This window comes from Channa argus, chromosome 1 (genome assembly GCF_033026475.1).
Source record: "Channa argus isolate prfri chromosome 1, Channa argus male v1.0, whole genome shotgun sequence".
Lineage (NCBI taxonomy): Eukaryota > Metazoa > Chordata > Actinopteri > Anabantiformes > Channidae > Channa > Channa argus.
Window position 1 is genome coordinate 48,802,693 of NC_090197.1, and position 24,348 is coordinate 48,827,040.

The 24,348-nt window shown below is 40.2% G+C and overlaps 1 protein-coding gene across 37 annotated transcripts in view; it reads right to left on the reverse strand.

Moving 5' to 3' along the window:
* Positions 1–344: 344 nt before the first annotated feature.
* The window catches only part of LOC137140323 (regulating synaptic membrane exocytosis protein 1-like), an 86,268-nt gene continuing 62,264 nt past the window's right edge, over positions 345–24,348 (reverse strand). For 11 of the 37 annotated variants that reach the window (XM_067528665.1, XM_067528649.1, XM_067528632.1 and 8 more), the window contains 17 exons: positions 22,903–23,065; positions 22,211–22,315; positions 21,404–21,463; positions 19,230–19,307; positions 17,162–17,251; positions 15,729–15,812; positions 14,038–14,103; positions 11,235–11,344; positions 10,864–10,982; positions 9,550–9,710; positions 9,189–9,403; positions 7,227–7,259; positions 5,618–5,783; positions 4,005–4,117; positions 3,762–3,863; positions 3,478–3,617; positions 345–2,771 (listed from right to left, as the gene is read on the reverse strand). In XM_067528665.1, the coding sequence (XP_067384766.1) occupies positions 2,553–2,771; positions 3,478–3,617; positions 3,762–3,863; positions 4,005–4,117; positions 5,618–5,783; positions 7,227–7,259; positions 9,189–9,403; positions 9,550–9,710; positions 10,864–10,982; positions 11,235–11,344; positions 14,038–14,103; positions 15,729–15,812; positions 17,162–17,251; positions 19,230–19,307; positions 21,404–21,463; positions 22,211–22,315; positions 22,903–23,065 (2,024 nt within the window). In that variant the 3' untranslated portion in view covers positions 345–2,552. The other 26 variants (XM_067528794.1, XM_067528659.1, XM_067528804.1 and 23 more) reach the window with 26 other exon arrangements.

Here is a 24,348-nt window from a genome sequence, read left to right on the forward strand (position 1 = left end):
CGGTGATTAACAAAATGAGGTAGTTCTCTTCTGTAGCATAATTTGTTTCTACTAACAAGTCCCCTGACCTGACTGGAATCAAGGCACCTTGATTTTGCTGCCCTCTGTTGATTGGGTAGTGTATCGCATTAAACACTCAGGGCAGAGATTGATACACATTTTCTGCATAAAATACTTGCACGGCCCCTTTGCATTCAGCTACACCTTTGTAAGATGCATAAAGTATGAAATAGGCCCCACTTCGTATTAAATACAAACACTGGTGAAAAAAAAAATCACACTTACTATGTTGAATAAAAGTTGAGACCACTCCACTTGGAAGAAAAAGAAGAAAAAAAACAGGATCTTCTTCCACACAGTCTTTTATTTGTAAATAATAAAAATGAACTCTTGAATATAAAACATACACATCAGTAGAGCCACATTTGTCATACAAACAAGAACTGTTGCAGTGAATACTTCATCTTTCATCTAGAATCGTGGTTTGGGAGTGGGGAGCCATGGGCTGTAAACAATCAGTATTCCTGATGTAATACTGACAAAGGAAAGGGCAGTTGACCACAAGGATTTCAACAAAAAACATCTGCAAAATATGTCTGCAAAACCGGATTTCTCATTGGCTTTAGAAGTCCATTCCAAAACCAATAGTCATAAACAGGGGGGAAGGGGATTATAGGAGATTGTTCCAATTAGTTCAGCTTACTTTTCTGCAACTGGGACAAAAATAAAGGCCTATTAGTGCCACCTTGTGGCTCGGTGCCGCTCAGCAGCTCGAGCACATCGGCAAGAAGTTAATTCCCCTCAACAACACCAGGAATGTTTGTGTGTTAGCCAGGTTTTTGTTTGTTCATAACTTAAGCTCAAGCCGCTCATCCTCATTTGTATGTACAAGATGTGTGTGTGTGTGTGTGTGTGTGTGTGTGTGTGTGTGTGTTGGTGACAGGTGTACAGTCAAATACACTCTTTTATATTAATATATCTATATCTTTATAATTTCTGTCAAACTCATAATGATACTTCATATACATTTAGCTGTTATACACACATTCTCTATCTCTGTCTCTAGCCCCGACTGTCTTAAACTACAGTTTAGACACCTACGTCCTCAGATACGTCAGGGGCTCAAGTATGCTCAGTACTACAGAACAGCACTGTTGTCAAAAGGGTTTAAAAAAAAAAATTTGGAAGAAAAATAATTTTGTCTAAAGAATTCCTAATATGAATATTTAGACCCAGAGTGGTAGGCGTGGCCTGGGTGGAGTTGATCCCCCTATTGGTTCTGTTAGGGGGGTGGGGATGGCTTGGCTTTTCTCTGTTCGTATTCATATTCAGTACGAGCAAACTGTACAAGAACATGCAACATACAAGCTGGCCTAAAAGTATGTGGAACTAACACACATAGTCTAGTCTTTTTTTCGGTTTTTGTTTTTTTGAGAATTGCTTGTTAATTTGTCTCATCTTCAATTTTACAAAAAGTAGAGAATGAAACAAAAAAACAAAACAAAATGGAACAAAAGAAATGTGCATGCAGCTTGGGGCCGGGGCAGGGCGTCCCCGAGTCATGCTGCTCCCTCCTACAGGGGGAGTTTGAGGTGTCAGGAAGTTGGGGGGGAGACGGGTGTGGGGGTGAGGGTCGGGCAAACGGCGTTGGGGCGAATGCGACCTGACCTTTATCGTTGGCCTTTGGTGCGCAATCATTCGAACCCCAAACATACACATACGTAGAGGAAGTCTGCACCTTATGGTACCATTCTGAACTCTAGGCACAATAAAGACAGGAAATGATTTCAAATAAAAAAGCAAATAATTAATTTGGCCTCTATTTTCTTTGTTCAGACAAATGGCAAAATTTAGTTTGTCTCTGTCCAAATACAGGAGTCAAGCTTTTCTTGTGCTTGCATTCATATCACAACAAAGCTAGGAAAGTGCACGTGCTTGTGCAGGATCTTCACCTGAAGAGCTTACCTAACCGTGCCGAACTGCGACTCCTCGTGCTCATCTACAATGACTCTGTTACTATGGTGACACCAAAAGAAGTGACAGCCGACCTCTTATGTGTGTACACCACTCAATCCTGTAGCCTTGCAGTAAGCTCTATTCTGACTGGCTGGAGGGTTACTGAGCGGAGGACTCCACTTTGATTGGGTGCTCTGTTCTGGCCACACAACAACACAATGACTGAAGAAAGAAAGAAACGGTGGAGAGAAATTAGGAATGTCGGACAGAAGCCTCCAATGCTGCAGTTCAGAGGGGAAAACAATGAAAGCAAAGCTCTGAAAACAAAAAGGTGTAAGGAGGAGGAAGAGGGAAGGTGTGAGACGTGATTGTCAGACTCCAGCTAAGCTTTGTTTGGCTAGTTCTGTCTCTCCCTCTCTCTCTTGCTCGCTCTTATTCCCTGTCTCTCCGTCTGGCTTTTCATTGGTTGGCAGAGGGCTTGTTGCTGTCGTTCACGGGGCGGGTTTGGGCCCTCTGCTCAGGTGTGGTCCAGTAGCTGCGGTCCATTATTTTGTCATTTAGGGGATACTCGGGGGTTGGTGATCGTGATCCGGTCACTAGGACCGAACGCCCGGCGGCGGTCCTGAGCTGTCCAATGATGTCTGAGACGCCAGCCGCGTGAGCGGAGCTAATGTAGGGTCCACCAATGACGATGGCGGAAACAGTTTGTACCAACCAATCACCGTGCTTGAGAGGTCCAGCTCCTCCAATAGGATCTGTGCTACACCCATGAAACATTTGTGATCCAATCGTCCGTAATCGCCCCATACTATCACCTACAGGAGGGAATGATACAGATGAATTAAGGTAAGAACAAGCAGGGTAGCCATGCTTCTTAGGCTCAAGTATTTGAGGACATGTCTTAGTGTAGATACTTCAAAAGGAGCCTCATGGCATTAATTCTCAACTGACAAGTCAAATTGGGTCTCAAGTAATTCAAAGCTAAGTATTAAGTATTAGCTGTTAGCTAATACTTAAAAAGATAAAATCAAGCCTTGAGATCTTCAAAACAAGTCTAAACAATACATCTGACATACAATAAGTCCCCCCAAAAAATCCAAGTTAAATTTCAAGTAATTTAGGACTTTACTTTAAGTCTTTACATGTTTCAAGATGTGCCATCCGCACTGACAGGAAACGTGTCATAGTCAATCTCAAGTCATTAGACCCAAATTCAAAGTCAATTTTATGTTAATTGATTTCAGATCTAAGTAAAGACTTGAGTCATTTGAGACAAATCCAAGTCATTTACTTTCACTTCATTCACTTCAGCTTCTTTTTCTTGCCTTACATGTGGTAATTTTTGCTAAATCCAAGATCTAAGATCAAGCACAACCTTAATCAAAATAGGTTTGAATTGAAATCTTTTTATGGACATATATGTCATGTTATGACAAAGTGAGCAAGGATTGGTCTGTTTGAGATGCACTTGTTACTAGTTACACCCCTTTGCACTAAAACACCCACACACTTCAGTATTACCTGAAGCACTTTGCCCTGGGGACTCTCTTCAAAGAGGAGGTGCTGCTGGTAAAGTGGCTCTAGGGTCTTTCGTGCAATCTTGGTTTTCTTTTTGGCTTTACAACTTCCATTATCCAGCAGGTACACCTTGACATAGGGAGCTGGGACAAAAGAGTGAGATTAAGAGAAAGAAAACTGTAAGTGTTCAAGTGTTTAAGTTTGGATATTAGGTCTAAGTAATGAGTTCAGGTTGAAACAGCTACATTTCAAGGCTTTCTTCTTGGAATATTCATTCTGTGTGGTACCTGGGAGAGATTTGGAGCCTGATTTTTGGGTAAGGCCTCGTGCCCTGATCACCTCAACCTCCAGCTGGCCTTTCTTATCCATCAAACCAATCTGGACATCACCTGTTTATGTATAGAGACATAGAAAAGCACACATTCCAAACCTTTTGGTAGACATTTGGAAAAATATGTAATCCTAACCAAAGACTACTTATTTTATTACAAATATAGAAACACTGAGAATCTTTTGGATGTGTCACTCACCCATGGCAGGTGTTGCCAGTGTTTGCCGGCCTACCAGCTGACCGGGTCCTAAACCATCCAGGAAGTCACTGAACTGACTGTCGGCACCCAACCGCATCCCTGAGAAGATCAGACTGAAAAACAAAAACAAGATTGTTTCCCTGCCATTGACTCTATGACTGAAAAACTTACAGACACTGCAAAATTGCAAAGCCCAGTTTGTCAGGAACACTACTAAGTTGGCCTGCCTGCAGTCCAGACTAGTCCCCCATTGAAAACATTTAGTGCATCATGTGAAAACTATTACACATATCCTGTGAGTGCTGATGGCAAACTGAAATCACACTCCTGTGACTTGCTCCTGTGAGAATGCTTCTTACTTGGGTGATCTCTCGCTGTGTCGAACAATGTCTGAGGCAGATACACATTGTGTAGACTTCACATGTGAAACAGGCTTTGGACTCTGTGTTCCGTGTGTGTTTGTGTGGAAGGGCAGCAGCCCATTTAGCTGAGCTCACTGTCTCTCCCTGTTGGATATTTCCTGATTCCGCCTGAATCTTGTATTTGGACTCTGTTACCTGACATAAGTTGTTAAGGCCTGAATTTGCACCTAAATCGTCATTTTCTGTTTGGGACACAATTGCCCTGAGCTTGGCAACGAAGACTCGTCGCTTGGCCCATGTGCACACTTAAGTTAAGAAGAGAAGGCTTAACAGGAGATAAAATACATCCCAGACTTTCATTAGCTTTCGTAACAAAACTAGTTGGAGTAGAAGACAGACGAGTTTTGAGTGGTGATACACAGCTTTGTACAGTAACTGAAAAACTCCTGGGCAGAACCAGACATCCCAACCTCCCAACCAAGATGCAATCGTCTGTATCAAAAGCAGTACAAACATCTAAAAGTACAAACACAGAACTTTCTCCTGCACTAGATTATCATTTGAAACTCCAAGAAAAGCTGTTTCTGTTAAATGCTGTCTAAAAAGCCCAGACTGAAATGTGTCAGTAAGCTGTGCTCATTAAGAACGGTAGCAAGGTTTAGTAAACACTTATTCTAAGACTCTAGCAGTAAGAGGTAGGTCACATACAGGCCTGTAGTTCTGCGGTAGAGAAGGGTCCAGATTTGTCTTTTTGAGAAGTGTCTTACCAGCAGGGTGTTTGAAATAAGCTCGGACGTGGCCAGAAATCAGTGACTTATTCATTGTAGATAGGACACATAGGCCAATCGACCCAATGACATTTTTAAACAAGGAAGTGGGAATAATGTTCAAGGAAGAGGAGGCGGTTTTGATCTTTGTGACAAGATTAGTGAGCTCTGAGACTGGAGAAAAGCTCTGGAGAAAAAAAGGAGGCAGCTGGCAATTCTACTGAGCAGAATGGAACGGAATAATAAACCGAATGATGACGATTACTCTTTGGGGGCTCTCATTATTTTATTTTAGCCTTTCAGCAGCCAATTAATAGTTTTGTTTCATTTTAGGTTTTCATTTTCTATTTCAGTTTCCAAAAAATGTTTCAAAGCCATCAGTTTTCCTGTTAGTTTTTTTCTACTTTAAGATATTGAGGTGCTTATTTTTGTACAGTTTCTGCGAGAATAAGCTGTTTCTGTACGTTTTTTGGTGTGTACATACTTCCCCTCAGAGCTGTAGCTGTTCATGCTGCCATCAGTTGATTCTCTACTGGCCTGCCGGTTCATGGCTGACCCTCCTCGGGGATACTCCACTGCCATGCCCGTCTCCACGCTCCTCTGAATGCTGCTGCTGCCGGCCTTACCCGCCTTCTTTCCCGCCGATGCCTCTGTGGCAAACAGAAATAAAATGTTAAGCCACTGGTCTTTACGTGTGTCATTTTAACCAAGGCCGTTATCAGGCATCTTATGTCGTACCGACCCAAAACTCAAATTGGACGTGTATTTGTACATAGAAGTGAAATACTAGATTATACTTTTTGTATCATGTCAAGGTAGCAACTTTGGCAAGCAGGATAACTAAACGCTGATTTAGGCAGGTCATCCCATGCAGATTTATATCCCATGGTGATCTCACCAACATTTCTGAAATTTCAAAATCCATTTTTACATATATATACACACACACACACACTAACACACACACACATACACACACGCACACATCTTTTCTTTGCTAGACATGTGATGTTATTTTAGGAGGTGAGGTCACTGCAGGAAGATCTGTATAAAAATGAATAGTGCGGCCGAAAATATAGAGGTAAAACTCAGAGGGTTAAGAAATCACACAGTGTACATCCAAACATAAAGAGAGAGTTCAGTACATTTGAAAAGCCGGCTGTTTTTATTGCAAATAGTTTTCCTTTACATTTTAGAATTTAGTACAATTTAAAATAGTCACAAAAATTATAAACGGGGCAGGTATCAACCGCCAATAAAACCACTGAAAAAATGATGTCGAACACAGCCAGGCTTCTTCTACAACTGAACCATCCTTTAAACACAAATGTGACAGGAGAGGGTGGAGTAAGGAAGCGTGCCGGAGACAGGGTTCAGGAAGGGCTGGAGGAGCTCTGTCTTACAAAGCTTTTTTACTAATTTCTTCTGTGTATTTTGGTCTGCGTGAAATTAATTTCACCTGCATCTGTTCGTCTTTAAATTTCTAAACATGTCACAACTAATTGGCTTATTTATTAATATATCTTAATAAGTGCTGTGTAAACATGTTCAGGCCCCTCCTGATTTCTTCTCTTTTTATTGGCATCTTACACTGAACTCTAAATTTTCAGAATTAGCCCAAGAGCATAGTGACGACTCATTCGGGATGTGACAATATATATCTAAAGGATACAGTAATAATAATAATTCAGTAAAGAATTATTTCCATGATTTCCTCCTCTAACCCAGAAAATCAATAAGGCTCATCTGAATTCTGCCACAACGCATCTAGATAATCAACAATTTCACACTTCTGCCTCAAAAAATACAAATATGCATTTATTTGCTTGCACGCGTTTTAGGTTCTGTTTGAAGATCTCAAATTGTTTAGTATGAGAAACAGAGAAGAAATCAGAATGGTATTTTTCACACTGTGTATCTAATTGCTGCTGTATAGTTATTACTCATACTGTATATGTCCTGTTGGGTTTATCATTACTATGTAGCTCTAAGTCCTTATGAGCATAACCTAAAGTGAAGCGTTACTATTTTCCTTTCTCTCCTGTGACAGTGTCTGACTGCCTGCCTTTCAAACTGTCTAACCATCGTTTTACCTTTCTGTCTTTCCGCCGCCTTACCCGCTGCCTCTGAAACAACACACACAACAACAATAACAACATCACAAACTGCAACACCAGTAACCTATTAGTGCTTGAAAAGGGATTATCAAAGGTTAGACAGAGGAAGAAGTTTTTTTTTTTTTAAATTTGTAAACTCTGGTAGAATGAAATATTAAAATCTTACAAAAAAAAAAAAAAAAAAAAAACTTAGATTTTGGGATAAAATTGTTAAATACATGTAATTAGAATTTCTAATATTTCTCATTTCTAATAATAGTGATATTAGTCAGTCCCTCCAGGTATATGCGATGTTGTGTATTTCAGCCAAGCTCTCGTGAATTCTCTGTGACCTCATTTAAAACTTTAGAAAAACGTAAGAACATGCCTCACATGTTTTTTTGTTTTTTTTTTTTCTTTTAGAAAAGCTGTCACGAAAGTCATCTTAGGCTGTAACGACCACAGTCTGTGACATCATGGAGGGACTGATTAGTTACTGCACATACAAATGTCATTCTCCCGCTCAGCAAAATGAAACCCAAACCTTTTTTCCACTCATCTCCAGTGGTTATACTTGCTGCAGTGATGTGAAAGTGTACTACTGGCTGTGTCCGTACCATGTGACATCACTGGCACGGGCGCAAAAGAGGTTATTCTCGAAATGTATCTGTTCCTGCAGAATTTAAAGTTGTATGACGCTATGCCAGTGTTCTTGACACTGGTATAATTTATTTTCATTAATTATTCTACCATCCTACAATTAGTACAATTGTTATACATTAGTTATTCATGGCTGTTATGAGAAGGTACACACTTACACTTGGATCTGAAACCAGAGACTGAGTTTTGCTGTTTCATCAGCATATGTTGATGTATGAATGAGTTTCTCTGATTAAGTGCTTTATATTTATCGTTCGGATGGAGCAGCCCTGTGATGAGAAATGAATTTCAGTGTTAAGTGACAAAGTTGCCTCGTATCGCATCATATCAGTGAAGCTTTTCAGTCATCCTGATGTGGTTATCTGGAAGTTGAGTCAATGTAAAGTGGACTTGCTGTTTTGCTGCTCATCAAGTCGATCCTTCAGGGTAAAGTTGGCTAAGGGACCCAGTTTTATCCTCCAGAGTGGTTCTTTGTTTTCCACCTGGTCTGAATAGGCTGATAGTTGGACAAGACGGGAGGTGGAGTAGAGGTGTCAGTTGTTGAGATGTAATGATCAGAAACTCCTAACACTCCTTGTCCCCCTAAAATACATTGCTAGGATTGGCCTTAGTGGTGGACGTGAGAAGTGTACCTAGTCTTCCTGGGGATGGTTGAAGGCAGCATGGAAAATTGGAGACAGATTGTGTCTGAGGCTTCTTATGAGAGAAGGATTCTCAACAATAACATGTGTAGCTTGTGTATGCTTCTTTCACGCCATTTATCTTCTATCAAAAATGTGTAATTTGTCCTTGAGGTAATTTGTCCATTTTCCATGTTGCCCTTTTGTTCAAGCCCAGGCATATTAAGACCACGTCATACACAACAGGGTCTCTTCTAAGGGGATGAGAGGTGTTAGGAGACATGATTGTTATATCCCAATGACTCTCTGCCCTACTCTCACCTGTCCACCTAAGAATCAAGTGAGAAACAAGGGACCACCCTGCCAGAGATGTCTAGCCAACTTTCCCCTCAGGCTAAAGAAGCCACTTGCATGAGTAGCAAAATTAGAAGTAAAAGTCTACTTGACATTCCTCAACTTCTAGATTGTATCTTATCGTATGTAACGGCCACCAGAAAGACAAGTCAGATTTCAGGGTGCATACAGCAGATTGTTGACATTTTAGACAAAAGTTGAAATCTAAGTCAACTTGACTTGATTTGGATCATTACCTCCTTGCTTATTCCTTTTTGTATTTATGTATTTCTAAGGGCAATTACGTCATCAGTTGTCAGAATTATTCAGTCTGCAGTTTTCTAACCTGTCTGGCTAAGTTGTGAGGTACTCCGGCTGCGTCTGGATGGCAGGATGGCAACGACTCGTTGACTGAGGCTTGAACGCCGCTTCTTGATTCCACTCCCCAGGCTCCCGAGCGCCGTGTCTGATTGGCTACCATCAGCGTGCTCCATGCCGTAGATCTCACCACTCACGCTAGTGCTCTTCATCATGTGGCAACCGGTTGCACGCATGGCCCGGCTGATATGGAATCAATCACATGAAGTTATACAAAATTAATTGTAATTCTTAAGACTTAATGGCAAAGTAAACAAAGCAGTATTTCCCAATATAACCCTGACCCTAACCCCTGAAGTTACTTTTCAAGTCACTGTTTGTGTGTATACCTAAAGCGACCCCGGGGTCTCTCTGACTGGATGGACATGTAGCTGGTGCTACTGATGCGAGAGGCACTGCTGGTTCGAGAGATGGCTGACACATCACTGACATCACTGTCTGAGGACTTGTGGGAAACATTTTCACTGCTCCTTCTCTGGTCCTTGTAGAGCTAAAAGAAAAATACATAAAGATTAGGCTCCATTAAGAACAATTACTTTTAGTATAGTTTTGGATAAGGGTTACTACTTGCGGCTTCAGTGATTGTACAAGGACACTTAAACATGTCATCGTTAGGAAATTTGCTCTGAGGTACCTAAAATTGTGTTAGACTGTTGCCAAACAAGCACCAGATTAGGATGTTTCAAGAATGAGCAGGGCAGAATTTAAGACACATTTAAAAACTAAGTGTAAACAGGGTCTTATAGATACAAGTAAGCAAATAACTTTGTAGGTTGCTCAAACAGTGGTCGACAGTGAGCCCACACCCGCTTAGCATAGCAGTGTCTGTTTTTTGTGTGGTGCCACGTCCTGGATTTGCACAAAGTCAAGGTTTGTGCTAAACCAGTTTTCAGTTACAGTGTGAACATTTGAAGCATCTGTCAGCCTCCTCTTTAAAACTTTCCTGCACACTTGATGCTAGTCGGATAATTTTCCCTTTGTTCATGAAGTTTATATTAAAGAAACACAAATGTAGAATCTGCTGCTACCAAATACTTCAGGCAAGGTGTGTTCAGGGATACTACAAAATGTATGTAATTTGTGTTTTGTAACAAAGCAAAGCAACCCTGTGCGAGTTGTTCAACCAGTTCAGGGACAGTGCCCCCTCCCCCACCTATACAATAAAATTGTAATGCATCGATCATAGCATAGTCAGAGGTGAAAAGTTGAAGGGGGGGTCTCTTTTATAGTTGGGACAAGAAATTTTAAACGATCTTGAAATTGTGGATAGTGAAAATGCTGGTTGACTTGTCACTTTGGAAAACCACAAACCACAGTGGCTGGGGAGCATAAAAGTTAATGTCAAGCCCTGATTGTAACTTCTAATTCTCTTATTTATGTCTCTGGCTAGAAGTAGTTGTAAACTGTCTGTGGTAAGTCAGAGTGGTGTGAAAAAGGAAAGCTAACTTTGCTTTGTTTAGAGTTTTTTTATTTTCTGTCCCAGGTCCCTCATGAAAGCGGAGAACATCTTTTTTCGGCTTTAGGTCTTTGACAGCATTTTGATATGTGATGACCCTTAATGTCCTCCTCCGTTTTCCACACAAGTTTATTTTAACGTAAACTTTCAGCCTAAAAAAAAACCCCAAAACAAAACACTGGCCCACCTCCCGTTTGTTCTTCAGGGTTCTATCCAGGTCCTGCTGGCTGGAGGTGGTGGTAGCTGACACCCGATTGTAATGAACCCTCATCTGGAGCTGACGAACACGTTCCTCTGCTACAAGAGCTACACGTGGAAAACAAACATAATTCAAATTAAACATTAACTTTTGATCAGATGCGTTTTTATGTTTGAAACCTGATCATTTATTCAGCCTGAAAACCACATATCTGTAACAGAATCCATCCTTATAATCAGTTTGGCCCACTTTACATTGACTCAACGCATTGACACGGGAGACAACAATATTGTAAGAAAGTACGAGTTTGAGGAACAGTCATGAAACAAGGAGACGACCTGAAGCAACAGATACTGTACCTTGTTCTACGGTGCTGCTCTTTGGGGGAAGCTGAGGGAGTTGCCTCACTCTGCGAGCTGATGAGGACGTTACCGAGGAGGACAGAGACACACCGCCTTGGAGATGGCCCCTAACACAAAATAACATGAAAGTGAAGTGGACAGAAACAAGAAAAAAGGTTGAAGAACCGAAAGAAGAGATGAAGGATAAACAAAAGGGATGAAAACAGGGGGAATAAAAAGGGGAAGAAAGTTATATTAAAGTCAGTATGTTTGTGATTCAAGCGACTGACAGCAGCACTGGTCAGTCGCTTTTATGGGTTGAGTTCTTTTCACACAGTATTAGTTTGACTGTAAGAGTTGTTAAAATTCATTGGACATAAAAAGTGAGCAGGTAAACAGCTACTAACCAATAGACACATCTGTTATTTGGATTGAAAATCAGACTTAAAGTTGCAGAAAAAAAGCGAGGAAAACCATCAGTGGTGGTAATGAGAGAACAATATTATTATAATTCACTGGCAACATCATATTCACAAACTGGAGCAAAGCGACGGTTGTTTGTGGTTAACCATAAGGGATCCTGTAGGCAAAAAGAGCAGCAAATCAACACATGGATAAGGTGAAAGCCTTTCAGCACCAATCCCACCACGTCTGGAAAGTGATCCATCCTCACTAAAGGGTGTAATGTTGCCATTTGCCATAGTTCATCTAATCAGATCCTGCATGTCCTCAAAATCTAACAGAAGGAAACGAGTCTTTCAAAATTCTGTTACTGTGTTAAATGTGATGTGATATAAAAACAGCCACTATTAACTCTGTTAATGGCATGATCTGGACTTCAGTTCCACTTCCTGCCCAGGACTTTTATTTTGTAGCCCCGTTTACCTGCTTCCAGCCTCTTGTTAATTCATCAGCCTGAATGTTTTTCACCTCGCTCCCTGATTTACCTGACGTGTGTTTTTGGATTCTGATTCTTGTTTTTTGAACTCTGTTGCCTGCTCTCTAGTCTAGCTCTCAAAACGTGACAGTTAAGATGTAGATGTAGACTTTTCTCGGGGAATGAGATCCACAAGACATGTATATGCAAAACAGGCATTTAACACCACAAAACATCACACAGCCAGTCAGAAAAAGCACAGATGATGATCTCTGAATGTTCACACAGGTCCACACAACACATACACTGCACCATAAATAAACAAACACAGAATAGCAGCAGAATCAGTGGCATTTTTGTGGCAGGGGTCAGGGAAACAGATACAGACTGACACAAGTAGAGGAAGGAGTGTGGGAGCAGCCCTTTCATTCTCTCCTCAACCACAGTATCAACTTTAAATGAATGGAAATCTGCCTCTGTGTCTTTGGGCAAGAGAGATGGGGTGAGGTGTGGGGGTTGGGGGCACTCTTTTTAGGAGAGTCCCCTTACCAAGTGGCCGAAGTGGGGGCTTTTTTCCTCTGGAGCCCCTTAAAATGGACGAGGGCTTGACTCTGGTGTACACACAAGCCGAGCAACACAGTCTGTAAGCAGCAGCATGCAGGAGCCAAAAAAGGAAGTAAGAGTTGAAAATGAAAACAAATAAAAAGGTACCTAAAATTACTAAATGAAACATTAGCAAAATGGCTTGAGGGTATTAATACTCATTTTGTCCAAAACTTCGAACCATATCTCATGGAACATACTGTGTAGGTGCATAACTATGGCCTAAGCTGTTTTAAGTTGTTACCAGTCCAATTCTAAACATCCAACCTTGAATACTTTATCATCCAGTTTGTATATCATCAAGCTGTCTTCTGTTCTGTTCTTCTCAGCCCAGACATGTAGTAGGTCCGGGCTACACCTGCCAATGGCCACGGGTTGTTATCATGCGCCAGATGTCCGTAGTCAATGTTAGTACTGAATGATATAACTTTGTTGAATTAAGGCAAAAAAAAAAACTAACAAAGGAGAATATTGTGGTTGGGGCTACAATTATATAATAAGAGTGTTTAGGTTTGAAACTGCAAATAGACTGGTGTCTCTGTGTTGTATGTTTTGTCACCCAACCTCCCTAATTAATGATTACTTAATAATTTAAAAGTGACAGTACACAAACATAGTGCACGTAATTTGCGATTGACATCAACTACTAATATTTCCCCTGTCAAGTTACTATGACTATTAGATGTGAAAAAATGACCTCATGTCAATGATTTTAAAAAACAAAAACAAAAAAATGGCCTACTGGCAGTTAGTAGATGGCCTACTGAACCATAGCTATGGGCAAGATAATGGCTGACCATTATAAAGTATGAATCATTTAGTCATTTGTCTAGTAAGATAATGGATATTAACTGCAGTCCTCAAGAGTCCTTCTCCAGCTTGCCCGACCCACTGCTCCCAGATTGACTGACAACATGTGATCATAGTGATCGGCAATGTGTTGGACATGGGGAGTTTGAAAACAAGCAGGACTGTAGTTGATGACCACTTTTTTTTTAGGGTCAGGTTGACATATATAAGAATCAGTCTAAATGTTTTGTAGAGACACATGTTACAATGTTAGATAAACCGATGTACTACATTGCTGATACTGTACTATGTTGTCACCTCAGGTCGTCAGGTTCTGCTGAAAATAAACCACATCCAATAACTGAGTGTGGATTTATGGGGTAGTATAAATCATCTACATCTAACTATAAAGGGTGTTTTCTTTAAAAGTGGTGACTGGATTAAAACATTTTAGTTTTTACATTTTTTTTTTCATCATCGATGTTGTAACTTCTTTCTTTTAATGTCTTCAGTGCTGTTGGACATGTGCTGAGTTTACAGTACATGTCTTACCTGCCACTGTCAGAAAGCTTCCTGCCAAGTGTCTGACTTTCAGGTGTTTCCAGGGTCCAAGGCTGCCTGGGGAATGGTGGATGGGCAAAGAAAAAAAAAATGATGGATGGAAAGATGGTTGGATGAGAGGATGGGAGAGAGCATGATGGAGAATAAATCATTTTGACTTAGAGAAGAGTCTGACTGTGTTGGGGGGCTGTCATTGGCCTTATAAGTTTATGATCTGGAAAACAGGAAATAAAAGGCCTGCTGTGATGGATGGTATGATGGTCATTTGGAGTGTCACACACTCATGCTTCATCTGTAACTGTGCATGTGTGGGTGGGCATAGATGTGTATTTCAGTGTGCGCATGTGAGTGTGTGTGTACCTCATCTCTGTACTGAGGTGAATGTGATTCTCTTGAGTAGGAAGTAGCATCCATATTCTCCATTCATGGACACGAAGACGACGAAGATGATACATGCATTACCACGTACACCCACCCACAGACACACACACACACACACACAGACACACAGAGACTGAATGAATTATGAAAATTTTGAATTCTAAGTCATAGCTGAGAAGGTGAGCACACAGAAGCAGCACATGGCAAGTTCCTAGAACAGAAAGTACACTCGGAAAGGTGCAGCAAGCGAACTCAACAAGGCAGGATTTCACAACCATATCCAATACGAACTATCAGTTCAAATGACCTGGCACCAAAAAACCATGAAGAAAGAAGAAGAAAAGCAACAGGACACAACTACTGTACAACAACAACAACAACAACAACAACAACAACAAAAGCCTGTCACTATATCTGAAACCAGAAAAACACCACCCACAAACTAAAAGCTATTCAAGCAACCTCTTACACAATGTGAGAAATGATTAAACAATGTACAACTTCTCTGGGGGGACGTTGCCACTTTTATTTTGAAAAGTTGTACATTTTATCTTCACTCTCACTGCGTCCAACTCTTTTATCGTCACAGGAGGTTAAGGGAGCTAAACTGCAGAAAGTGAATAGCACACAATTCTATCTTGTCTTATTTACATTAGAATACAACACTGATGTTGCAACTACTGGTTTCAATAAAATGAATTCTTTGGTAAAAAGCAAGTTCAAGGCCAGACCAGCTTTTAGCTTAATGTTTTGTCTTTTAATGCTAAGATACACTTAAAAACTGTTTCATGGCTGTAGCTTTGTGTCAGAGATTTGGACCCTCACAACACTGAGCAATAGATAAATAAATAAATAAAAATAATAATAATGAATTATGTTAAGTTTCATGCGTTTCAGTTAAAATGCTTTATTTGACACAAGATAAAATCATGTGCTATCAGAAAAGAGAAAGCTGGAAAAGTTTAGATTGCAAACTACAAGCTATTCACAGAACTATCAGAACTTGGCAAAGAGTCAGTAACTGCAAACACAAGAAATACAAGTTAGAGCTTGACATCTGCCTGAAACCAATAAGACCCAACTGAATCAAGATGTCTGATTTACGAAAATCTGTTTTGCACATTGATAAAAATAGTCAAAATAAAAAAAGAAGAGTAAATAATGATAAGTTGTCTTACAAAAAATGTCTCCATTAAAAGAAAAAGAAAAAAAAAAACTTAAAAGGGTTTGCCTCATACAGTAATGGCATCAGATCAAGTCAAGCTCTAGGAGGAAGAAGTTGGGCGACCACAAAAGGGTACCTGTCATCTTCAGGGGAAGCATGTTGAATAAGAATCCTGGGACTTGCCGGACGTCTCCGGGGCAAGGAATGTGACAAAGATTTTCTACGTGTACACATACAATACAATGTCACCCATATGATCATATTAGCAAGTCATCACAAAAGCAGAAACATGTATTTATGATTAGATACGCAAAAACTGAAAGACCACAAAGGTGTCTCGGTGCCTGCAATTGCTACAAGTAACAAGTTATGATTTTGTGCTTTGTTATTGATCTTGAAACACAGCACTATCCTGGCCGTCATAGGGAGAAGCTGTAGATAACAAAACATCACCTGATGGCCAGAATGGATAGAAGCATTGATTACAGCAACTCTTACGACATAGAGTGATGTGTGAGTATGGTGATAAAACAGACTCCAACATTCCAAACCTATACTTCTAGATATTTAATGGACAGCTGGCAAATGAGTGGCCCCAAAGGTTTTGCAGAAGGGTCAATGAAGTGTGTAATTTAGGAAGTATTTTTTTTCTTGGCTGGTTTAAACCAGAGGTGGAACTATGTAAGCAACTTGCTGACCTCAATTTTGACCTCATATAGGGACAAAGTCCTAATTGACCTGTTCAAGCAGACTTTTCACCAAGATGAGAAAAGCTGGAAAGAGAGGGAGCGGCTTCTCTCATATTTTGTTTGCATCAAAAAGTATATTTTGCATAACAGAGGCGACCTTTTAAAATACACATATGCATAAACTGTGTACTGATTATTTTCTGGTTAATAGAACCAATAAATTCTGCACTGCGTTTATTGCTTTTACTTACTCTCTTAACAATGGTTTGGTCCATGACGTAAAATCCCTAATTCAAATTTCCCTTTGGGGGATTTATTTTGTTTAGGTTTATAATAGCTCTCGGGAATGTCCTTGAGCAAGCTACCTGGCAGGTGCCATTCTAGTTCCCTTGTTTGCTTGTGCCTCTGACTGTTAAAAAAGATGCTACCTTCTGGTATATAACAATAAAACTGCTATTATGCTTATGATACCCACTGAAAACGCTAATATTTATGGTAATGATGGTATTAGAAACTGGTCGACAAGTAGTGTTTAGAATGTTTAGCAGGATACTTCAGTGACTTTTAAACTTATGCAACTGAACAAACAAAAGTACTACAAAAGTACTACAAATGGCAAAAAAATGATCTACTACTGTAAGTTTTGAAATATTGTGGTGACTTCAACTTGATGATTGTGGCAAAGCACAGAAAGTACTCGGCGGAACCGCAAATTTAAAAAGGTAATGTATGCGAGGGGTAGAGTGAGGAGGGGGAAACATAATCATCAAACGGTGTAAGAGCATTCAAGGAGGAAAGTGAACTACATAGACCAGACAAGGTTGAGGACAGAAAACTAGAGGAGGACTACAGGAGGAGTGGTGGAAACAGAGGCTGGTACCTTTCAGTCTCTGGTGAATGAGCATGATTGTCTGGAATCAGACAGTTGGCACTAGCGCTCCTAACTCTGTCCAGAGAAGGCTGTAGATCACTAGAGGCACCACAGCACAACATGTCATCCAATGATGGAGGAGAAAGAGGTGGGGGTGACAGAAGGAGAGGACAAACACAAAGAGAAAAACAATGGACAAACAGAAAAAAATCGTTTAAAAGAAAGTGTGGTTAGATTTCCAGGATCATAATACTAATCTGAAAACTTAACCAAGACACGCTGGCTGGAATAACAATGGGTCTGTCTGTGAGTTGTTATGTCATGGAGATGAGAGTATGGTAGAAAATCGAGATCATAATGACAAAGGATGGAAGTTTCTCTGCACTTTACTCGCAACCTGGGAGTCTTACACTAAATATCATCAACCCTTAATAAGTATCTTTGTGTGTGTGATTGCATGTCTTACCTAACAGTCACCTCGCATGTGAACATTAGAATGTGGCGTGTGATGGAATGAGGTGTTGACATTTTTCGACATGCAGGCAGCGTTGAACTAGTCACAATATGAATTTTTTTTTTTTTAAACAACATGCATTTGGACATCAAACAGAATAAAAGAGGGAAGGCTGAGACTGAGTCTAGGAAGCACCTGCTGCTGTGGAAAATACTCACATAAAAAGAAGTTCACAGGCCTATGGAGTCCATCTGAATCTGTACTATAAACACATGTATGCATCGTTTTACCAGCGTCCTAAAACTAAGCTTAATAGGCTTTAATTTCTCTAGAATCTTCAGTGTTTCTCCACTGGTTGAGAAACATCCATTGTGCTACAACAAAACGTCTAAAGGCCTCAGTATGCTTCAAATAAATTGCTTGTTACGGTATCTGACAGCTCTTTAGGATGATGGAAAGACCACTACCAACAACAGAATGAGGACTGTATTTTTAGATTATCTGATAGTCAGTGCAGCTTTACACAGCAATTATCCAGGTGTGCAAAAGAGGGGGTCAGGGGTCGCCAGAGAAGAATGTGTTCCGCACTTTGATTTGGCACGAACTTTTATGCCGGATGCCCTTCCTGCTGAAACCCTACCGTTTTTGATCCGGGCTCAGGACCGTGGTGGCTCTTGGTGGCTGGGTGGGGCCACGCCTGGTCCGGTGGGATTCGATCACGCTGCCTTTGTATTCTAACCTGATGCTCTACCCATGGAGCAGGTGTGCACAGGTGATGGAGAAGGCAGGGTTTCAAAAATCTCTTGCAAAGAATTTGTGCACGATTAGTTCAGTGAGTTCTTTTTGCTGTTTTTTTAGGAGCTTTTATTCTCCGTGAAAAGAAAACAATTCGTATGATTTATTTTTTTTGTATTCAGACTGCATAGACACGACATAAAGAATTCTTTGGAGCAACTGCGATGCAGCTAGGAGGAAGCTTAGGCCTGCTTCATGGTTCCTTAAGACGATGGCACAAATAGCATTGTTCACATCAACTTTTCTGTTATCATAGCTGCTGCGGAGGCCTGGCGTATCTCTCTAGATTTGCTAGATTCAACGGAACCTGGTTGCAGACAAAGGCAACAGATTTCTGAAAGCAGGAGCAATTTTAGCAAAACGTTCTCTGCAGAAAATGGAACCCAACCCAACAACCTCCTGCTTTGCATCCTTTAAAAATGAAGATTATCAGTATATTTATCATTTATCAAAACCGTGAAGTTTTTACACAGAACCATCACATTCAGCTTCATTTGCTTTTTTCCCAGCAGAGGTACTTGCATGTGGTCCTCCACAGGAAGTGGAACTGGGCAAACTTTATGTGGAAGATGGCACATCGTTGAGCGTGGCCACGGACTTTCAGTGAGAGAGGAGCTGTTTTAGACACCTCTGGTCGGACTTAGTCTGGTTACAGTAAGTAAACTCCTGATTCACTTCACTTGAGCAACTAAAAAGTATACTGTTAAGAAGACCGACAACAACTATTGGCAGTTGAAAAGGAAAATTAGAAATGAATAAAAAATGAGGACATACCGTACTAAAGCTTTGTTCATTTGAAGCATACTGAACCTTCACCTGCAGACTTACCTGTTTGAGGGTTTGGAGACACCGTTGAAAAAAAGGGGCATCTTAGGTGGCAGTGTATAACTGTGCCTAGCAGGTCTCCTGATGTTAGCATGCATGCAGCAGACAGAAGTAGGAAAATGAGAGGAATAGGTGGAAGAAGAGAAAAAAGAAGAGTGGGGGACAACATAGCGGGTGGGCAAAAGGGCCACTTAACCAGTGATTTTTGTATGTGGTAAGTTATTCAGCATATTTGGAGATCAAATTAATTTAAACTCAAAGGAAACACTCTTACATTTTTACAGATGATTATTGCCCTCAATCTAAGCAAGCTATGTTTCGTGTTTTATGACCGTCAGTCACTTTCACCTCAACAGTCATACCAATTTTGGAACAGTGCATTATTCGCTAAAATCACTGGCTGAGCTTCTAAATCTTTCGCAGTATAATCAGTCACAGCACCGCATGACAGGAGGCATACGAGGACGAAAAGGGAGCTCCCTTCTGTGCCGACACACACTTAAAAACCCCATCCTCCCTTAAAAAACATCCGTGTGTATAGAAAGCAGAACGACATAATAAGACATACAGATGTGTTCTTGAGAGTGTAACTTACCTGTCGGAGTGTGTGCTCAAAACAAAACGCATGTGGAGATGACTATGGTACATAGAATGTTTATCGCCTGTCAACTGTTTTAATCAATCTGGCAAAGAAAGAGCTGGTTTGATTTCTAATAGACGTGAAGTAAATGGATCTTTTCATACAGCATTGCCTTCATCACTAACTAGCCATACTGTTGGTCTGCTTGTAGAAGCCAGCACAGCTTGAATGAAAGCATGGTCCTAGACTGTCCTCTTGTGGATCTGAGGCAGTAGTACCACCGAACAAATGGACAATGCTGATTTACTTGTTAATATGAATAAATCTATCTTGTGACACTTACTCTATTAATAAAGAAAGTAAACACTAATATTAGATTTTTCCCCCTGGTTGAAAACAAAGGCTTGACAACCGGCTTCAGCAGGAACTAGTACATATTAGCCAGATGTGGTTAATTCCAAACGGAACACAGACCTTAAAGTCACAGTGTGCAACACTTTTCACGTAATGGTAAAAGAAATATGCAACACTTCTTTTACTGTTTAAAGAAGTGGAAGGCAGCAGTGTGGAGAGTTTCCCCTCTAAAAGCGTTTAAGCAAGGCCCATCTTTGCTCTGCATAGTGCAGCGGAGTGAAGCTGTATCAGAGCAGCCAGAGGGAGAGGTGGGCAGAGGAGAGAAGACGGATTCAGAGAGATGTTAGTGACATTGTGCCCAGGAGGCAGAGTAGTCGTGGACCAATATCAGGGTTGTTGGTTAGATTTCCAGGCTCCTGTTGTCAAAGGGTCCTTGAGCATTGACACTGAACCCCAACTTAGTTGCTCAGGGTGAGTGTGTGAAGTGGAAATGGGTGATTAGAACCAGTGTAATGCACTTTGTTACACCCATAAGGTATAAAGTACCATGTAAGGGCAGATTATTACCATTGCTAGCTTAGGTTGCACACTGTGACTTTAAGACAAAGATGGTTGTAGTTACCAACTTATAGAAAAAGTGCACTTCTAGGTAAAAAGTTGACCATCTTGTCGGCAGTCTTTGATTTTTCTGGCAACCAGGTGCATCCCACTGTATTTACTAAAAACTATAAAGTCCAACTTTATAAAGGATGTCCGACTACTTTGTAAAGCTTGATGTGAACATATGTTTTCAGTTGCATTACATCGGTGGGACACAGACAGGGAAGCCAAATTTGTTTCCAAATGTCACACTGAGAAATGGACGATGATGATATTTTCAGTGTTTTACTGGATTTGCTGACAGGAAAAATTGTTTCTTTCATTCACAGTTTTCCCTTTTTTTAAACGTATGTTTTCTTCTTATCTTGTTTTGTAATACACTAGAAAGATTATGTTCTCTGCATGTTTTAAAAGCCACATGATATACTTTTACTACACCTTTTGATTTCAGTCGAATATTTTATCACTCTTACTCTCATCTCTTTCTTAGCCGTATTTTCGGTGGGCGAACTGCAGATTTAACATTGTTTTACAGAAAGTTGCTGAAAGAGGCAATCTAAGTAAAACACTACACAAAATATAGCTAGAATTAAATTCAGAAGCACAATATTTTTAAAAAGAATCTCATGATTGGCTAGTTTACCTGGAGTAGAGGCACTCAGCACTTTTGCCTCGCATTGACTGGTGGATCATGATGATCTTGCTGTGGTTATGGATGAGATATGAGGAAATCAACAACAGTCAAAAAAAAAAACAAAAAAAAATGAAAAGACCGGGGGGAGAAGAGGGTGAATAGGAAAGAGAAGCTGTCGTTTATTGCTTTCTACACACACACACACACACACACAAATGCCAAAGATTATTGCGCCAAAAGCTGTTTTGTCTAACCACTGCTCCCACTTTATACCATTTAACAATCAAGAAGTAGCTGCCCAACAAATATCAATAAGAAAGAGGTCAAATAAATCAAGAAATATTTTTTAATTAAAAAAAGTTTGAGCACTGCTCCTCAGGCTTTCACACTTATAGGAAAAAACACAATCTCTCACACAACTTTCTATCGTCAGTATATATCAGTTGCATAAAACATAACAGAAATAACATAAAATAGAAAAAGCTCTGATCACAGTTATTCTACATACAGCCAGGTCCATAAGTACTAGGCTCTATGTAAACTGTGCAGGGATTAGAACAATTTTTTGTGCATCCCACAATTTTAAGGCTGCAAATGTATTTAGACTATCAGCTGCCATGTCTTCCATGGCCAGGAGTGTGTTGTTCTTTCATTAGTTTTTCAAACAGAAGTAGAATAAGGTCTAAAGTTCATTTCAAATGTGGAATTTTCATAAGTTATTAATAATCAACATAAAGTCCCATAAAGAGCCGTCAGTGCCACTGAAGCAAACCATTATACAGACCTGCCTGCACATCACAGGAAATGATCACACACCTGTCATCAATGTACTCTCCCTCCTGATGGCATCCTCTGGCAGCGTTGTAGTAGCAGGTCGGAGAACGAGAACGACGGGAGCGAGGAAGCTCGTCATCCAGACTCCTAAAAGAGAGGGAGAGAGCGAGAGAAAGAAAAGAGAGAGAGAGAGAAACAAGAGAAACTTAACTCTGTGTTGAGGCAGGGTTGTAGCAGACTCCTGGTGGGGCTCGTTTAGCTTAGCCAGTAAAAGCAGAGTTGGCAGGACTGTGTTTTCTGCATTAGACCTTTCATAATTAATGGACTTAGGTTGCTCCCTTCCAAAAAACGTATTCCTCCTCTCTTTCCACTACTACATTGCTATAACCTCTTACAACTGATACTAGTTAGCATCAGGCTGCCGACCCCTAACATCTAATTATCTTAAATAATTATCTTAAATAATTTATGCTCTTCCCATCTCGGTTCCTTTACACAACCGTCACGGAAGGGAACGAAAGCCCAGAGCAGCCATTTAAGCCATTTTTTTTGGATTGAAATATGAGAATTTGGAGGAATTTACTGCAACTATTGTGCATGAAAGGTAAAATTAAGTTTACACAGGTTGAGTGTTTCATGCTGAAAATATTGTCATTTTAAATATCATCAAACAGATTAATGTTGACTCTTTAAAAAAAATAGAATCTTGTCTCCATCCTTCAACCAACCCTCACCTCTGTGCGGGGACATTGGGCGGTCGCGATCGGTTACGCCCCTGCTCCTCGCGTTTTGGGAAGACGGAGCGGGAACGTATGTGATGGGTGGGCATCCTCTGCTGCTCTGGCACCTCCAGCGTGGACGTGGACTCCCGTTGCCTTTCCCTGCCACGTCCATCTGCTGCTGGGTTCGGTGGGTCATGCAGGTGCATACACACAGTCATGAGTAAGTGAGATAGATTGCACAGACATATTAAGGTGAAATATGGAAATTAAATACAGTCATTAGACTGCAGCATTTTCTAAAACTGTAGACTACAGTGCAAAGTTTAGAACTACTGTGGGTTAGAGTATGTAATCCCTCTGTCTGATATATTAGATACTGCATATATTCAACATGAAGCTAAAACTTCTGCCTGAAGCTCAAACCATTTGTTTATTATAGTTTATACTTATTGAAGTAGTATTAAAATAATCCATGGGTCCCCTGCACAATATTGATAATATGGCCGGAAGGTTAATGGTGCAATTGATCATGGCTAACATCACCAGGAAAAATACATTTATGTTATTTCTTTCTATACAGTCTCTTATCAGCCACCATATACACTACTAAAGTACACATCACTAAACAATAATATCATTTTGGTCTAAATGTAACAATTTTTCTATGGCAGACACCTGCAGGTTTTAGGATTATCTATCTAGTCTGTTAACTTATAACATATAAATAACCATGCAAGTAGCTTTCTAGCTATAGAGTTTACTGCTCTTTAAAATAGTGTATATGCCAAAATGTTTGCACGGAACCTGATACGACTAAAAATACTGTATACAAGCTCCAACAGAACAATCTGTCTCAAGTGTCTCGAGGACACAGACTAATAAATGATTAGCCTAATAATAGAACTGCAGCAAGCTTTTTTTTTTTTTTTTTTTTTTTTTTTACATGATGTTAAAAAAAAAAACTTTGTCTTTTGAGATGTAGCTGAATTTTCTCTGAAGGTACAAATATAAATAAACAGAGGGACTCATCAGCCTTGAAAGAATCTGCGCAACCGTCTCAGGCTTTGTTGTGTTTACAAGGTCGCTGGCTTCATTTCCAAGAGAAAAGCACCTTACAGCTCGCAGCAGGCCCTTAAGCTTTAGAAAGTCCCACCAAGGCTTTTTTATTTACTCCTACTATGCGTGGAAATGCTTTGTGTGATGGAGTATATGGTTGTATAATTTTCTGTCTCTTCTCTTTTGCTGCTTCACTTTTTCACTTGAGTAATAATTATGAACACAGCTAAGGCCTGCAGGGTTTGTCTGATGCAGCTGGTAGCCCATTACTTGGTCATATGATGGATGGTAATAAATCCATCTCACAAAAATGTTAAAACATTTGCAATATTAAGTGTTTGGACAAGTAATTACTGGGCAACACACTATGCTTAACTTACATATTATTGTATTAGTTATGCT